Below are 18,060 nucleotides of genomic sequence, written 5' to 3'. Positions count from 1 at the left end.
CCATTACACACCAGAGATGAAACAAGAGACTGAGGCTCGTAACAGTGTGTTGAATGAGACAAAGACCGACTCGTCCGCCGGCAAAATTACGGTTAATGTTTTTTTGAGAGTACACAGAGTTTTAATCTGCCTGGAAGTTTCATGTCAGCGCACACTCCGCTGCAGAGTGAAAATCTCATTCTGGAAACATCCCCCAGGCTGTGGCTAAGTCATGTCTCCGCAATATCCTTTCTTTCAGAAGTGCTAGTTCTGCAAGGTTCACAGGAGAGCTTCTGTAAAGTTTGGAAGGTAGGAGATGAGGTACTGGCAGAAGTAAAGCTGTGAGTACCGGGCATAAGTTGTGCTTTGGTAGCTCAGATGTTAGAGAACTTGCCCGCAAAAGGCAAAGGTCCCGAGTTCGAGTCTCGGTCGGGCACACAATTTTAATCTGCCAGGAAGTTTCAGTTCCCCACATGTCTAAAGTATAATCTCCAGGGATTATTTGATTATTGGTAAAGTGCAAACTGGTTCTGAATTCAACCAAAAAGTAAGAACCTTTTACAGGATGACAAAATTCAAGAAAGAATAAAATCGGGGATGTTCATATACCGGTACATAACTCCAGTGTTCGAGCACAGACAGCCGTCGAGATTCTGGGCTTCGGAAATGAAAGTCCTTACATCCCAGTCCAGAAGAGCGAGACGGAGTAGAAAGGAATGAGAAAGGAAGCTGAAATCGAGACGTCCCTTTCAGATTGAATTGTCACATTCGGACTGTGACTGTACAGGTACGTAATGAGGGTGGCACCGAGAGGGAGAACTCGAATAAATTTGGAAAAAGAGGTGAAAGGAAACATCCCTTAGGAAGACCCAGAACCCGCAGGATAGACACGATCGAGGGCGACCTTGCTATCAGAGGAAGGATGACGGACGATTTGTCTGTGGCAGGTTGCAACTGGACAGAAGGAAGTGAAAGATTCTTCTGAACGCTACATGGCAAACTGCAGTTGTCCAATGGTGGTGGACTTCCCTGTTCCTCAAAGTTTAAGCTGGGAAGCTTTGCTACCTATTATTCTCTATATAGGGAGTGAGACAGGGTTGTAGCCTCTCCCTGATGTTATTCAATCTGTATATTGAGCAAGCAGTAAAGGAAACAAAAGAAAAGTTCGGAGTAGCTATTAAAATCCATGGAGAAGAAATAAAAACTTTGAGGTTCGCCGATGACATTGTAATTCTGTCAGAGACAGAAAAGGACTTGGAAGAGCAGTTTAATGGAATGGACAGTGTCTTGAAAGGAGGGTATAAGATGAACATCAACAAAAGCAAAACGAGGATAATGGAATGTAGTCAAATTAAGTCAGGTGATGCTGAGGGAATTAGAATAGGAAATGAGACATATAAAATGTAGACTGGCAATGGCAAGGAAATCGTTTTTGAAGAAGAGATATTTGTTAACATCAAGTATAGATTTAAGTGCCAGGAAGTCATTTCTGAAAGTATATGTATGGAGTGTAGCCATGTATGGAAGTGAAACATGGACGATAAATAGTTTGGACAAGAAGAGAATAGAAGCTTTCGAAATGTGGTGCTACAGAAGAATGCTGAAGATTAGATGGGTAGATCACATAACTGATGAGGAGGTATTGAATAGAATTGGAGAGAAGAGGAGTTTGTGGCACAACTTGACAAGAATGAGAGACCGGTTGTTAGGACATGTTCTGAGACATCGAGAGATCATCAATTTAATATTGGAGGGCAGCGTGGAGGGTAAAAATCGTAGAGGGAGACCCAGAGATGAATACACTAAACAGATTCAGAAGGATGTAGGTTGCAGTAGGTACTGGGAGATGAAGAAGCTAACACAGGATACAGTAGCATAAAGAGCTGCATAAAACCAGTCTCAGGACTGATGACCACAACAACAACATACTCTTTATCTTCTAGATGTGCACATTTCTGTGTGGGCTTAGTCACTGTTTTTTAACACAATTTCCATTTTTGTTTATTAACTTAGTGACTATTTTTCCACTCCAGTAGTCATCCTACACAATTTGGCTAATGAAAAGATATTACTCTACAGAAGTTTAAAAAGTAGTTAGCGTGGTGAAGTGTCAGCAATACACACAAGAGTCATGACTTCTGTGCAGCTGCATGGCACTCTATCCTTACAGTCTTCAGTTCTCTGTGAGAGTAACCTGAAAACCAGCCCACCCGGTTATTCACACGGTCTAACACACTGCTTTCTGGGCGGGAAGGCGTGCCCGTCCCCGGCACAAATCCGCCCGGAGGATTAGTGTTGAGGTCCGGTGTGCCGGCTGGCCAGTGGATGGTTTTTGAGGCAGTTTCCCATCTGCCTCGTCGAATGCGGGCCGGTTCCCCTTATTCTGCTTCAGTTACACTGTGTCGGCGATTGCTGTGCAAACACTTTCTCCACGTACGTGTACACCATAATTACTCTTCCACGCAAACATTGGGGTTACACTCGTCTGATGTGAGATGCGCACCTTAACCCTGGCTTCGGTGTGGGGCGGCGGAGGGGTGAGTGGACTGCTGTAGCCTGTTGTGGGGTTGTGTACCACTGTGGGTTATATTGGGGATGACGCCACTCCGTTGTTTCTAGGTCGCCAATTCCATACAATACAACCTGAAAACTACCCCCACACAATTTCACAGTCACCTTTTTGCTAACTGATCTTTATCACTTAAACACTTGTCATGCCATTTCAAATGTGAAGGCAATAATACTAAATGGTTTAGGCACAATATTTATCACACACAGCTACAACACACTCAACAGAAATAAAATTATCAATGCTCTGGAATAATAATCATTATTGCTACACATTTTTGCGAGAGAGAAAAATCTCAACTGGGAATGTTGAATCGGGTTCTTCTTCCTAGCAACGCAACAGTCTTCAGTCTCTCGAGCTTTAGCTCTGGAAGAATGTGCCGATGTCGGCACCACGGCAGGAAGACCGGCCTAGAAAACATTTATTAGACATCAGTATCGGCCACACGTCTATTATGCGGAAGCCGTAGATACAGCGTAGCGGCCGGTGACAGCTGTGCCGTGCAGGTCGTGCTGCTATAGCTTTGTTCGGTGATGTTTCTAGTTACTACTACTTCTGGTACTTTTTAATATTTTTTCTATTTCAGCTGCTCCATTTCTCACTACCTAGAGTACATTATTAACAGCAACTTGTGCTTTCAACTGAGGCTGATGATGAAGCAGTGTAGTGACAGTTCAAAGTCAATATACTACACAGGTTAAGTGTCTTTTGTTAATGTACACTAAACTATTTTGTCACTACACATTCTCCCCCTTGACAGAACTACAGAACACAATGAAAGATGGATGAAATCAATCAATTAATCATTTCTTCTTATTCATTCACTCCTATGCTCTTCTCGATCTTGAGTTCGGTTCACATATTCCTCACCTTTGTCATCAGAGTATACTCTTTTCTTATTCTATTCTCCACATCTACCCTTGTGAAATCTTTGGAAAAATTTTAAAGTATCGAATTTATTATATTTTTAAATGTGCATCTACGTATATTTTTATAATTACTAAGATGATACTACAGACTGTAAATTTTCCATACAGACATTTGCCCGATTTCTGTAATTTTGGATAAAATTAAGACATATCCAGTCTCTTTCACTAATAAACATCAAAGACAAAACTCTAACTCGGACCTATTGGCAGAAACATTCCTACAGTTGGGAGAATCCTTTGACGAGTTTTACATAAACCTCAGCACTCTGCCACACGTCAGATCTAAAACACTTCTTAAAACGTCACAGTTTCCGAACACTGCCACCCAGCTGGAAACCAAATAGATTTTCATCAGCAGTTTTATGAAATTTGCATCACGTGTTCTCTCCAGATATAATTTTTTTAGATTCACAGATTAAGAGGTCAAGACGCAAGATCTTCACCAAGTCCGAAGGTGGAATTTATATTAACGAAATTCTATTTCCATTATGTTGACACACATTCCACAAAGATACAACTTGAAAGTAGACTTCATCTGCAAAGCAATTTTGCTTATACAGTTTCCGTAAGTAGTAATACTGCGAGTGTGTCATGCTCACGGATGATTTGGTATACTGCCAAATCGTAACATACCCTGTTTCAAATGGCTTATTGTCTGTGAACTTCATCCAAAGTTGGTGATCCTTTATGAGAAGTTTCCTTATTCATCTAAACAATTAAGAAATGCACAGCAGATTTCAAATGTGACGGTACATCTAATTCGAATGATCTAACGGACAAATGCAAGTTAATTGCTACAACAAACAGAATGGGGACGACTGTGTCCGGTTACAAGAAAGATAAGTCCAAACATTTCGACAACGGCACGCGGTTGAAATATTTAGCAATAATCCTGAGAAGTGATATGGAAAGAGATGAATGTGTGAAGTCAATATTAAGGAATGCAAACGTAAGACTTAGATTTGTAGGAAGGGTACGGGGAAAGTGAAGTGCACACAGAACCGAAACTGGATTCAAGGCACTAGTGCAACCAATTCCACAGCGTCACTCCTACGCTGTGGCACGAACCCACTAGAGAGCAAAGTTCTGTATATGACTCTGATGTGGAAACATCCCTGGCAATTTCACTTCCATAAGTAGTTTCTGCAGGTCAGTCTTACATTTTGCAGCAATTACTGGACAAACTTGCTAGTTATCAGAAGTTTGTCTCAGACTTACCGAAATCTTGTGCATTCAGTAACAGTATGAAAATGTCTGTCACAACATGAATAGTGTGTGAAGACAAGTGAAAGAGTCACTGTTAATTTGGAAAGTAGGGTGCTTTCCTGTCTTACGAGAGACAAAACACGTGAATTTTAAGACTAGGGTTGTGAAGCAGGACTTTCACGGTAATATTACAGCAGACTTTGAGGCAACAAATTCTGAAATATGCAAAATAATTTCCAAATTGAGTATTCGGTACAAACGAGAGATTAAAAAAATGTTTCTCGAGAAGACAGATACGTAAGCTGTGTATTCATTTCTTTACCCAAACATTTCTTTTCTTCTTAACTTTTTGTTCTTCATCAGGATTTTCTTTATAACGATAGTAATAATGCAAAAACTATCTCAAGTTGTGAGGCGGCAGCCTATTTTAGTCCTTCCTCCTATTTGCAGACTCGATTTACATGCGAGACTTTCACTTCGTTCACTTCCCGATACAATTTTATTTGTCGACTTTCTACGAGTATTGCATGTTGTTTGCATGAGTGGCTAGGTGGTAGTGTGTAACAGTGTAGGTAACCCACCCCACTAACTAACATGGACCTTGCTGTTGGTGGGGAGGCTTGAGTGCCTCAGCGATACAGATGGCCATACCGTAGGTGCAACCACAACGGAGGGGTATCTGTTGAGAGGCCAGACAAGCATGTGGTTCCTGAAGAGGGGCAGCAGCCTTTTCAGTAGTTGCAGGGGCAACAGTCTAGATGATTGACTGATCTGGCCTTGCAACATTAACCAAAACAGCCTTGCTGTGCTGGTACTGCGAACGGCCGAAAGCGAGGGGAAACTACAGCCGTAATTTTTCCCGAGGACATGCAGCTTTACTGTATGATTAAATGATGATGGCGTCCTCTTGGGTAAAATATTCCGGAGGTAATAGTCCCCCATTCGGATCTCCGGGCGGGGACGTCGTTATCAGGAGAAAGAAAACTGGCGTTCTACGGATCGGAGCGTGGAATGTCAGATCCCTTAATCGGGCAGGTAGGTTAGAAAATTTAGAAAGGGAAATGGATACGTTAAAGTTACATATAGTGGGAATTAGTGAAGTTCAGTGGCAGGAGGAACAAGACTTTTGGTCAGGTGAATACAGGGATATAAATACAAAATCAAATAGGGGTAATGCATGAGTAGGTTTAATAATGAATAAAAAAGTAGGAGTGCGGGTAAGATACTACAAACAGCATAGTGAATGCATTATTGTGGCCAAGATAGACACAAAGCCCATGCCTACTACAGTAGTACAAGTTTATATGCCAACTAGCTCTGCAGATGATGAAGTAATTGATGAAATGTATGATGAGATAAAAGAAATTATTCAGGTAGTGAAGGGAGACGAAAATTTAATAGTCATGGGTGACTGGAATTCGTCAGTAGGAAAAGGGAGAGAAGGAAACATAGTAGGTGAGTATGGATTGGGGCTAAGAAATGAAAGAGGAAGCTGTCTGGTAGAATTTTGCACAGAGCATAACTTAAGCATAGCTAACACTTGGTTCAAGAATCATAAAAGAAGGTTGTATACATGGAATAAGACTGGAGATACTGACAGGTTTCAGATAGATTATATAATGGTAAGACAGAAATTTAGGAATCAGGTTTTAAATTGTAAGACATTTCCAGGGGCAGATGTGGACTCTGACCACAATCTATTGGTTATGACCTGTAGGTGAAAACTGAAGAAACTGCAAAAAGGTGGGAATTTAAGGACATGGGATCTGGATAAGCTGAAAGAACCAGAGGTTGTACAGAGTTTCAAGGAGAGCATAAGGGAACAATTGACAGGAATGGGGAAAACAAATACAGTAGAAGAAGAATGGGTAGCTTTGAGGGATGAAGTAGTGAAGGCAGCAGATAATCAAATAGGTAAAAAGACGAGGACTAGTAGAAATCCTTGGGTAACAGAAGAAATATTGAATTTAATTGATGAAAGGAGAAAATATAAAAATGCAGTAAATGAAGCAGGCAAAAAGGAATACAAACGTCTCAAAAATGAGATCAACAGGAAGTGCAAAATGGCTAAGCAGTGATGGCTAGAGGACAAATGTAAGAATGTAGAAGCTTATCTCACTAGGGGTAAGATAGATACTGCCTACAGGAAAACTAAAGAGACCTTTGGAAAGAAGAGAACCACGTGTATGAATATCAAGAGCTCAGATGGCAACCCAGTTCTAAGCAAAGAAGGAAAGGCAGAAAGGTGGAAGGAGTATATAGAAAGTTTATACAAGGGCGATGTACTTGAGGACAATATTATGGAAATTGAAGAGGATGTAGATGAAGAGGAAATGGGAGATAAGATACTGCGTGAAGAGTTTGACAGAGCACTGAAAGACCTGAGCCGAAACAAGGCCCCGGGAGTAGACAACATTCCATTAGAACTACTGACAACCTTGGGAGAGCCAGTCCTGACAAAACTGTACCAGCTGGTGAGCAAGATGTATGAGACAGGCGAAATACCCTCAGACTTCAAGAAGAATATAATAATTCCAATCCTAATAAAGAAAGCAGGTGCTGACAGATGTGAAAATTACCGAACTATCAGTTTGTTAAGTCACAGCTGCAAAATACTAACGCGAATTCTTTACAGACGAATGGAAAAACTGGTAGATGCGGACCTCGGGGAGGATCAGTTTGTATTTCGTAGAAATGTTGGAACACGTGAGGCAATACTGACCTTACGACTTATCTTAGAAGAAAGATTAAGAAAAGGCAAACCTACATTTCTACCATTTGTAGACTTAGAGAAAGCTTTTGACAATGTTGACTGGAATACTCTCTTTCAAATTCTGAAAGTGGCAGGGGTAAAACACAGGGAGCGAAAGGCTATTTACAATTTGTACAGAAACTAGATGGCAGTTATTAGAGTTGAGGGGCATGAAACGGAAGCAGTAGTTGGGAAAGGAGTGAGACAGGGTTGTAGCCTCTCCCCGATGTTATTCAATCTGTATATTGAGCAAGCAGTAAAGGAAACAAAAGAAAATATGGAGTAGGTATTAAAATTCATGGAGAAGAAGTAAAAACTTTGAGGTTCGCCGATGACATTGTGACACTGTCAGAGACAGCATAGGACTTGGAAGAGCAGTTGAACGGAATAGACAGTGTCTTGAAAGGAGGATATAAGATGAACATCAACAAAAGCAAAATGAGGATAATGGAATGTAGTCGAATTAAGTCAGGTGATGCTGAGGGAATTAGATTAGGAAATGAAACACTTAAAGTAGTAAAGGAGTATTGCTATTTAGGAAGCAAAATAACTGATGATGGTTGAAGTAGAGAGGATATAAAATGTAGACTGGCAATGGCAAGGAAAGCGTTTCTGAAGAAGAGAAATTTTTTAACATCCAGTTTAGATTTAAGTGTCAGGAAGTCGTTTCTGAAAGTAATTGTATGGAGTGTAGCATGTATGGAAGTGAAACGTGGACGATAAATAGTTTGGACAAGAAGAGAATAGAAGCTTTCGAAATGTGGTACTACAGAAGAATGCTGAAGATTAGATGGATAGATCACGTAACTAATGAGGAGGTATTGAATAGGATCGGGGAGAAGAGAAGTTTGTGGCACAACTTGACTAGAAGAAGGGACCGGTTGGTAGGACATGTTGTGAGGCATCAAGGGATTGCAAATTTAGCATTGGAGGGCAATGTGTAGGGTAAAAATCGTAGAGGGAGACCAAGAGATGAAAACACAAAGTCAGATTCAGAAGGATGTGAGTTGCGATAAGTACTGGGAGATGAGGAAGGTTGCACAGGATAGAGTAGCATGGAGAGCTGCATCAAACCAGTCTCAGGACTGAAGACCACAACAACAACGGGTAATTTTTACATTTTGTTTGGATAAATAATACTTCACCAGGTCAAACTCTATCATTCAGCAACCACTAAAGTAAATTATTCAATTGAAATGTCCAGGTCCTCATACCATAAGCAATAAGGTGAGGTCCCCAACGAGTTCAGGAACTTATCAAATAACGTTTCCTGATGTGCGTGGCAGTCGATCTGTCAAATAACCTACTAGCTTTGTTGAAGTAAGCTATCATTTTACTTATTTTGAGGTGACTAATTTATTACCAGTCAAATTTGCATGCCCACGGCACACCTGATAAGTGAGAGGTCGTGTTCACAGCACACCCAGTTTCTGGCAATGTGCTCCGATTTTTAAGCACGGCACAGTAATCTTACACTTGCATATCCAACAGTGCTACTCTTCTGTGAGTACTCGCGAGTCCCCAAAAGTAACTTGCACGAGCAACTCGCAAACCTGAACACGGACCAGTTTTCATTCTAATGCGAACAGCTCAGCAAGCCTTCAAAAAAGTTATTTGTAGAATTTACTCACTAGAGGATACACACATTCAGGAGTCCTCATTCGAGTTGGCATGATATCGGACATCTGTCAAATGGAGACAGACGCTGATACCATTTTAACACATCGGTACCGTACATATAAAAATGGGAATTTCTGAAAGAGACACGGTGTACTTGTCTCGAAACACTGTCTCGTCAGTTTAGATACCGTATATTTGTGAAAGCTTGTGTGAGCATCCTGCTGTCACCAGTGTCTACACTGTATATCTTTTAAGGATCATGAGAGACTAGGACATGTACAGACACATGTAGATAGCCATTCACCAAAATTTCAATATGAGTGGACAGCAAATGTGTCCTCCACCATGCACTGCTAAGCAGCTCACACAGTGTGTCACTGTAGCTGCAGTTGTAAATGTGGATCCGTGCGAGTGCTGGCCCAGAACTGTGGCCACAGATGAGACCACTGAGAAAGTGCAAAACACTGCTATCTGTCAGTAGTGAAATACAAATGTGTAGAACTGCCGATGTGTGTGTACTAGAACAAAGATTACAGCACATATGTTAATGTTCTCTGCCACATTTTTCTGGCTATATGCAACGGGTGACCTCAGGAGCTACACAGGGATTTCAAAACAGTTTCCATTATTAGACAGATCAATTCGTGGAGAAAGTTTGCGTGCATAATTTATTACCGCTACGACAGGCGAGTCCTCCGATCTCTGGCACTTAGTGTCACTCTTCTAGGCCAGGGCGAGTCACTAGTTTTACACACAGAATTAAATATGAGAAAGATAACTCATTTACTGAACTCTAAATGAAAGCACTCACAAACACGAAGTTCTCAGGAATGTGCAGACTGCTTCGAAAAGATCATCAGAAGCAAAATAAGGGTCATCACAGTGGGTAAGTGCACCATAAGAGGTGGAGCTGTCTGACAGTTCCAGGAATCTCATTGGTAAAAATACAGTAGCTTGAAAATACCACGATACTCTTGTGGACCAACTGGATGAGAAGATATGTTAGAAGCATGCTTTTTTTTTTGTGTGTGTGTGTGTGTGTGTGTGTGTGTGTGTGTGTGTGTGTGGGGGGGGGGGGGGGGGGGGGAGTTTTTGGAATGGCATCGGACTACAAAGTTGCTTTGGCAACGGAAAAGCTGAAAGATGCAAAGTACAATTTGTCGGAACACACTTCCTCTCGAGGAGATTAGGCACTTCCGAGTTCCGCACGTACATCTACATCTACATCTACATTTATACTCTGCAAGCCACCCAACGGTGTGTGGCGGAGAACACTTTACGTGCCACTGTCATTACCTCCCTTTCCTGTTCCAGTTGCATACAGTTCGCAGGAAGAACGACTGCCGGAAAGCCTCCGTGCACGCTCAAATCTCTCTAATTTTATATTCGTGATCTCCTCGGGAGGTATAAATAGGGGAAAGCAATATATTCGATACCTCATCCCGAAATGCACCCTCTCGAAACCTGGACAGCGAGCTACACGGCGATGCAGAGCGCCTCTCTTGCAGTCTGCCATTCGAGTTTGCTAAACATCTCCGTAACGCTATCACGCTTACCAAATAACCCTGTGAAGAAACTCGTCGCTCGTCTTTGGATCTTCTCTATCTCCTCCGTCAACCTGATCTGGTACTGATCCCACACTGATGACAATACTCAAGTATAGGTCGAACGAATGTTTTGTAAGCCACCTCCTTTGTTGATGGACTACATTTTCTAAGGACTCTCCCAATGAATCTCAACCTGTCACCCGCCTTACCAACAATTAATTTTATACGATCATTCCACTTCAAATCATTCCGCACACATACTCCCAGATATTTTACAGAAGTAACATTACATTTGTCTACGTTAAGGGTCAGTTGCCACTCCCTGCACCAAGTGCCTATCCGCTGCAGATCTTCCTGCATTTCACTGCAATTTTCTAATGCTGCAACTTCTCTATATACCACAGCATCATCCGCGAAAAGCCACACAGAACTTACGACACTATCTACTAGGTCATTTATATATATTGTGAAAAGTAGTGGTTCCATAACACTCCCCTGTGGCACACCAGATGTTGCTTTAATGTCTGTAGACGTCTCTCCATTGATAATAACATGTTGTGTTCTGCTTGATAAAAACTCTTACTTTGTTTATCAGGCAACAGTGCGGAACTCTATCGAATGCCTTCCGGAAGTCAAAGAAAAGAGCATCTACCTGGGAGCCTGTATCTAATATTTTTCTGGGTCAAGAAGTAGAGTTCGATTGAGAGCTTACGGCAACTGCACACGGGTGTCTCGCAGGCTGCTCGCTTCTGGCACATTTCCACACTGAATAAAAGAAAGCCATGTCAAATTGTGCATCTGTTATTTTAATCTTGTCTCTGTTCCAATAATTAAACGTGAGCGATTTTGAGCGCTGTGCACACTTCCTCAGGATCTTTCCAGTAAGTCAGAGTTCGCCACCAGACTTCCTCGTGGCTCGACTTACCCGGTCGTTCTGCATTACCTCACTCCTTACATCAACTTCCAGATACTCCGGGGTCGAGAGGGATTCCAGTAATCGACTGCCGATCGTGCAGTCGAGCGATATCCGATCCGTACACTTACGTAGGTGCACTGCACCACATTTACCGAAGTGTCGGGTGTCAATATTTGCGAGTTGCACCGATTGTCTGCATTTCTCAACACGTGTCAGTTACCGGCCTGCAAACAGCTACACAGGGTGAGGCGTAGCGCCGTATACCGATCCTGCCTTGGAGGCAGTTAAGTGGGAGATGTGTCTCATAGCTGGAGAGTGACAGATGACGACGCGAGACTGGATGCGCACGTAGTTTATGTATCAGCCGATAGAGGACAGTATTGGATAGGGGGACTGTGGTTTTAGTTTCGATTGTGCCCACTGGAGTGCACTAAAGTAATAGTATGGTTTTCATAAACTGTTCTAGTATTTTCATAATGTGTTGTTATTTCTTTTTGTGTAGGTAAAATGTTATAAATGTGTTTTAGCAGTATGAATAACGTGTGAGTGCGGTTTAAGGTTAATATGAAGATAATTGTTTAACAAGTTATGTAATAGGATTTAGTGTGGGAACATTTCAAAGAAGTATGGATATGAACAAAGGGGATTTTTGTAGAATGGTTTTGTAAAGTAAGTTTATGGTAAAGAGAAAGTTAATTCAGGCATAAATAACAATAGTAAATAACTTTATGCATAACCAAAACTTCAGCATATTAGATAATTACGTCGGTAAAAAGTGTAGTTGCTCGGTTTACTTTTTTGCGATTGCTTATTGATGAAAAGTGCAGATTGATGCGGGAGAATGTTGTTTTCTTATTGGCTGCTGAGTAAACTGACCAATGGTAAAGCAATATTTTTCGCACGCCTGTCTCTGCTGGTAGAGAAGACAGAGTATTCTAGAGAGGAGTCGAAGCCTAGCCATGAAACAGTTTGGACGTGTGCAGTAGTAGTTCCGATGGAAATGATAAGTTGCCGGATCTAGCAGTGTTTCATGCATCAAAAGTGTTGGAAAGTGACGGCATTATAATACCGACATGTGTGTAGAAATTTCGGAATTTTTAAATGAATTTTGTGACGAAAAGAGACATATATTCCCCATGGCGTACTGAGCAGGTCGGTAGCTAAAAACTGACTGTATTTGGTACTGACAGACTTAATATTTGGCGAGTATTCTCAATCAAAAACAATCAGTATTTTTGTAGCTATTATGTTTTTGGGAAATGCAACACCATAAACTTGCTAACAAGAATGAAAGGGATTGTGAGTGACTGTGTTAAGCCTAGCACGGGGTTGGCAGTGATACTTGTTCACCTAAGTTTCAGAATATATTAATTGAGGACAAAATTTCCAACCTCTCATTTCATGTGAAAACTTTCTCCCGAAACGTAGATTAGTGACTTTAATAGCAGCCTGGTTCACGTCGAAGTACAGTAGGTTTCACTCGGCTTTCCTACTGATGATCTGCTGAGACAATGTTCACAGGTAGGTGCAGGTCTGTCGTAAAGGGATGGAAAGAAATGCGTCGCCGCAAGGGGCACACGTGTAGTCCACTATGTATCAAGGTACATTACAGGCTCTCTTTTTTTCTAATGGTGTCACTCCATCATGATATAATTTTGACAATATTTAGAATGCACGTGCAAAATCTACTTTACGTGTGATGCAAATGCTCAGACGACACATTGTTAAACTACCTATTGTGTCTAAGGTATTTATTTTAGTAGAGTAAGAGCAATTAATACCTTCAAGAGCTAAGGATCCTAACTTACAAACTGTAACACTTTTTTCTTTCATTATTCACTCCCTTTTTATTATTAGTTACGTAATCACCTGTACTTTTAGTATTTCACTAATTGCAATCAATTTCAGAGCCAAAATGTTTCATCTCCAGGGACACATTGTGGTAAGTGATGTATTACACATGTGAAAATATATCTCTTAACAGTGAGGGAGCATCTATCCATCACCACACACAGTTGCTGATGGCAGATAAATGCCACCTTCCACATATCAGGTATGTCGAGTGTTTACATGTTCGCTGCCACCACAGAAACCAGATAGTTAAGTGCTTTTGCTTTGAAATTGACTGCAATTAGTGTGGCAACAAGTACAATCGATTGGATATAACTAAATATAAAAAGGTCACAACTCTTGCGTCACCGCGGAAGCAGACACACATTAGATGGTGGTTCTGCTGTGAGGGGAAATGTGGAACACTCAACAATAAATATAGCAAACAAAATAAATTTAACATTCGCCAGTAGCTGCTACAGAGTTTAACACACGCTATTATCGAGGCAGTTAGCAGAAATTGCTCGACAAAGCTGAGGTGTCATTCGACTTTCAGAGGTTTCTCTGCACTTAATGACACTATTGAACATGCTATCTTACAGTGGATGGGAAATAACGTGCAATAACACGTGTGGATGATAAAACAACTAGAAGGTAGGAATTATAACACACAGTTGGAAAGGACAACATATTTCTGGATAAGGGCAAGGGTCTCGGTATCTAGAAGTAACAAGTTTATTATAATCAATATTGGCATTTTTTATTATTATAAAGTCTCAATAGCATTAATAACATTGTATTTACCAATGATATAAATTGCAGTAAAAGCTTCAGTCAATAAAAATAATGACTAAATTAAAATACAGGGCTCTAACCATCCTACACACAAATTTGGTTTCTTGTGCAACCCTTCCTACACAATTTAAAATGAAGCTGTCCCATTCCTTCAAAACTTTTTATCTAAAAATTATTTAACAATGCATAATGTAAAATTTAACTCTTTAACACCACACCACCCAAGTTCTTTAATTTTATTGTACTAAAATTTGAATAGTTTCATTGTACAATTTTAATTTCAATGTACTCTGGAGGCAAATGTGAGATTGTACTTCATATGTACATAGAAATTGCTGCTTGCACTTCCTGATGCTTTATACAATGGCCTGTGCATTTAGCACCACAAACGACACCAATAATATTCTTGTCTCCTGTCTCTCGTAAATCTTTATTTATATGGTTGCACCTGATAATTTCAACAAAGTTTCTGATGATTGAATGCAGATATTCCTTTTGTTTTTGGCACTATCAAATAATAATATGGAGTAAAATCACTTCTATCTATCTCAACCATTTACAACCCACAAATGCATCTTATAATAACCAGTCAAACCAAAATTTATAACATACATAATCAGTCAATGTGAAAAATATAATTCTTGCTTCACAGGAATAGTAAATTAGAAACTATATCACATTTAAAAAAGAAGATAAAATAAATGCATTTCTAAATATTTATAATTTCATAATTTCGTATATAAAAATTTTCTTTTAAAAATATTACACATATAATCATGGAACCACATAATATCTTTGAAGATTTTTCTATCTGTTTGACTTCTGTTTGGCAAGAAATTGAGGGCATCAAAAGAACCTCATTTGCTTTGTTATTAAATGCACGAAGAAATGCCACAGTAAAATGTCTACGATTAAAAGATAAATTCCTGCTCAGTCTCAATGAAGAACTTCTACTGCCATACAAGACATTCATCATAAAAATTCACTCACATAACACATTTATTAGTGGTGGGACAAGCCCACGTTCTGTGGTGGGACTGCGAAAAAAAAAAAATCCAACAGCCTCGCTGATGCTGGGCGTTTCACAGATGCAAATGCTACAGTGCATTTTGCAATTGCACTCTTCCCGATACTTAAATTGCTAAATAAGGGTTACAGAGGGTCATTTTCTGTAGTAAAAGTATCGAGTAGTGTTTGTGTCGATGTTTTTTTTTGACTAAAGCGAACACCGTCCAAATGTAGTTTGCCTAAAACCAAAAGAGAAAGAAAACAAACAAAATTCAGTTTAAAATGCTTTATTTTCATCCAAGGGATAAAAAAAGAAAAAGCAAATGTGGTAGTCATAGTGAGTATTCATGCTGCATACACACACATGCACACACAACAAACAGTGAACATCGCACTTATCTACAAAATGCCCGTGTGTTCACTCTTTGAGACAAAAATTGTGAAAACATCTCATTACTACAGACGATTGACATTACGCAATTAGTGTTACAAATGTAGCCGGCAGTGCTGCCTTTAGTGTGGAAAAGGAGACTTTAGTAGAGCACATGCATTTTCCTTCAACCGCAGGATGCAAGTAACTGTTGTATTTTTTAACTTCATGCACAGTCATCATTAGAATTAAGACTGGTAAATATACACACAGAAGAATGTCGACCTGCACTCACAATTGTGTGTTTCAACAAAAATTACAGGATATTTTGAACCCGAGGACTGAACTTCAGGTGGTTAATGTATCAATCAGTCATAATTTGTACACGGCAGCTCCCACTGGTCCATTTCTGTTATCAGTTGTACAGCTGAGAAGCAAAGATAACTGACATAGTAAAAGAACAGATTGCACAGGTTTTTCTTCCACATATCAACATTTGACTAATTGTGTACAGCCGATGACAGAAACAGACCTTACTACTTTTTGCCATTATATTTATTTCCCGAGGCACGATTACCCGTATCAGATTACGAGACATATTCAGTTTTAATAGCATTGATACGAGGAAGGAAAGAAAGTAAAAAATAAAATAAAATAAAAATAAAAAATAATAATGAAACTTTTATCATTGTCACAATGTCGAGGTCATAGAAGACTGAGTACGAGCTCACACTGAATGGAGAAATTGGTTAGGGCCTGTTTGAGGCAACTGTCCTAAGAGTTGTATTAAATAATTTACGGAAAATCACAGAGAACCTAGACACGGCTTACTGTACCGCGCTCAAAATGCAACCGACCCTCTGGCACACGAGTGCACCGAAATAACCACTCACACTCCCTCACCAGCACGAGGTGAGTCTCGAAAGGGCATTGTTAGTAAGCCTCATTTCATCCAGAGGTGTATGTGGAGACAAAATGACAAGTGACAGAAGTCACTTTGTGTCAGAAATCAGTCAGTCAGCCCGTCCTAAAGGATTACAGTCTCAGCTACACTGTATTTTATTACGATTTCCTTAGATAACAAGGTCACCCATATTGCTCACAGGTAGAACCAAATTCCTCTCAAAACAGTAGGTACGTGAGTAATTGTACCCACTGCCGAGTTTGTGTCTGCCCTGCACGCCATTCCATTACAACAGTAGTCAGCATTGGCAACGATTACCACGTCTGCTATTGCGACCACCAGAACCACGGAACACAACTACGCTGCCAGCTGTGTCCACAGCCCACTAGACAGCCGCGCTGCTTGTTCTGGCACTACGTTTTGCACTTCTCCTTGTTGTATGGGAACTATTGACCCTACTATGCTGTCCATCTGCTTTGATACAAAACAGTGGCAGACACAAACCACTCTCTGAAATCCACAAAATACATAAAACATACCGCGTGATCAAAAAGTCAGTATAAATTTGAAAACTGAATAAATCATGGAATAATGTAGATAGAGAGGTACAAATTGACACACATGCTTGGAATGACATGAGGTTTTATTAGAACCAAAAAAATACAATAGTTCAAAAAATGTGACAGATGGTGCTTCATCTGATCAGAATAGCAATAATTAGCATTACAAAGTAAGACAAAGCCAAGATAATGTTCTTTACGGGAAATGCTCAATATGCCCACCATCATTCCTGAACAATAGCTGTAGTTGAGGAATAATGTTGTGAACAACACTGTCAAGCATGTCTGGAGTTATGGTGAGGCATTGGCGTCGGATGTTGTCTTTCAGCATCCCTAGAGATGTCACTCGATCATGATACACTTGCGACTTCATGTAACCCCAAAGCCAATAATCGCACGGACTGAGGTCTGGGGACCTGGGAGGCCAAGCATGACTAAAATGGCGGCTGAGCACATGATCACCACCAAACGACGCGCGCGAGAGATCTTTGATCTTTCACGCGTCTAAAAATATGGGGTAAATAAAATAGAAAGAAACTTCCACATGGGAAAAATATATTAAAAACAAAGATTCCAAGACTTACCAAGCGGGAAAGCGCCGGCAGACAGGCACATGAACAAAACACACAAACACACACACAGAATGACTACCTTTCGCAACCGATGGTTGCTTCTTCAGGAAGGAGAGGGAAAGACGAAAGGATGTGGGTTTTAAGGGAGAGGGTAAGGAGTCATTCCAATCCCGGGAGCGGAAAGACTTCCCTTAGGGGAAAAAAAGGACAGGTGTACACTCGCACACACACACATATCCATCCGCACATACACAGACACAAGCAGACATTGTGTCTGTGTATGTGCGGATGGATATGTGTGTGTGTGCGCGCGAGTGTACACCAGTCCTTTTTTTCCCCTAAGGGAAGTCTTTCCGCTCCCGGGATTGGAATGACTCCTTACCCTCTCCCTTAAAACCCACATCCTTTCGTCTTTCCCTCTCCTTCCTGAAGAAGCAACCATCGGTTGCGAAAGCTAGTAATTCTGTGTGTGTGTTTGTGTGTGCGTTTTGTTCATGTGCCTG

At 40.6% G+C, this 18,060-nt stretch overlaps 1 protein-coding gene across 2 annotated transcripts in view; it reads right to left on the bottom strand.

Annotated features, from left to right (window-relative positions):
- LOC126293702 (glycerol-3-phosphate dehydrogenase [NAD(+)], cytoplasmic) overlaps window positions 1-18,060 on the bottom strand; it is a 96,189-nt gene that overhangs the window by 13,409 nt on the left and 64,720 nt on the right. Inside the window, exon 9 of one of the 2 annotated variants that reach the window (XM_049987010.1) lies at window positions 14,083-15,390. The exons of the other annotated variant lie outside the window; for it this stretch is intronic. Within the exon in view, the coding sequence (XP_049842967.1) occupies window positions 15,360-15,390 (31 nt within the window). The 3' untranslated portion in view covers window positions 14,083-15,359. Of the gene's footprint in view, window positions 1-14,082; window positions 15,391-18,060 lie in introns of those variants that run through there. 2 annotated transcript variants of the gene reach the window in all.

The sequence above is a fragment of the Schistocerca gregaria genome, chromosome 10 (assembly GCF_023897955.1).
Source record: "Schistocerca gregaria isolate iqSchGreg1 chromosome 10, iqSchGreg1.2, whole genome shotgun sequence".
Classification (NCBI taxonomy): Eukaryota; Metazoa; Arthropoda; class Insecta; order Orthoptera; family Acrididae; genus Schistocerca; species Schistocerca gregaria.
Note: the sequence above shows the minus strand (reverse complement) of the source record. Positions and strands in the feature narration are given on the sequence as shown.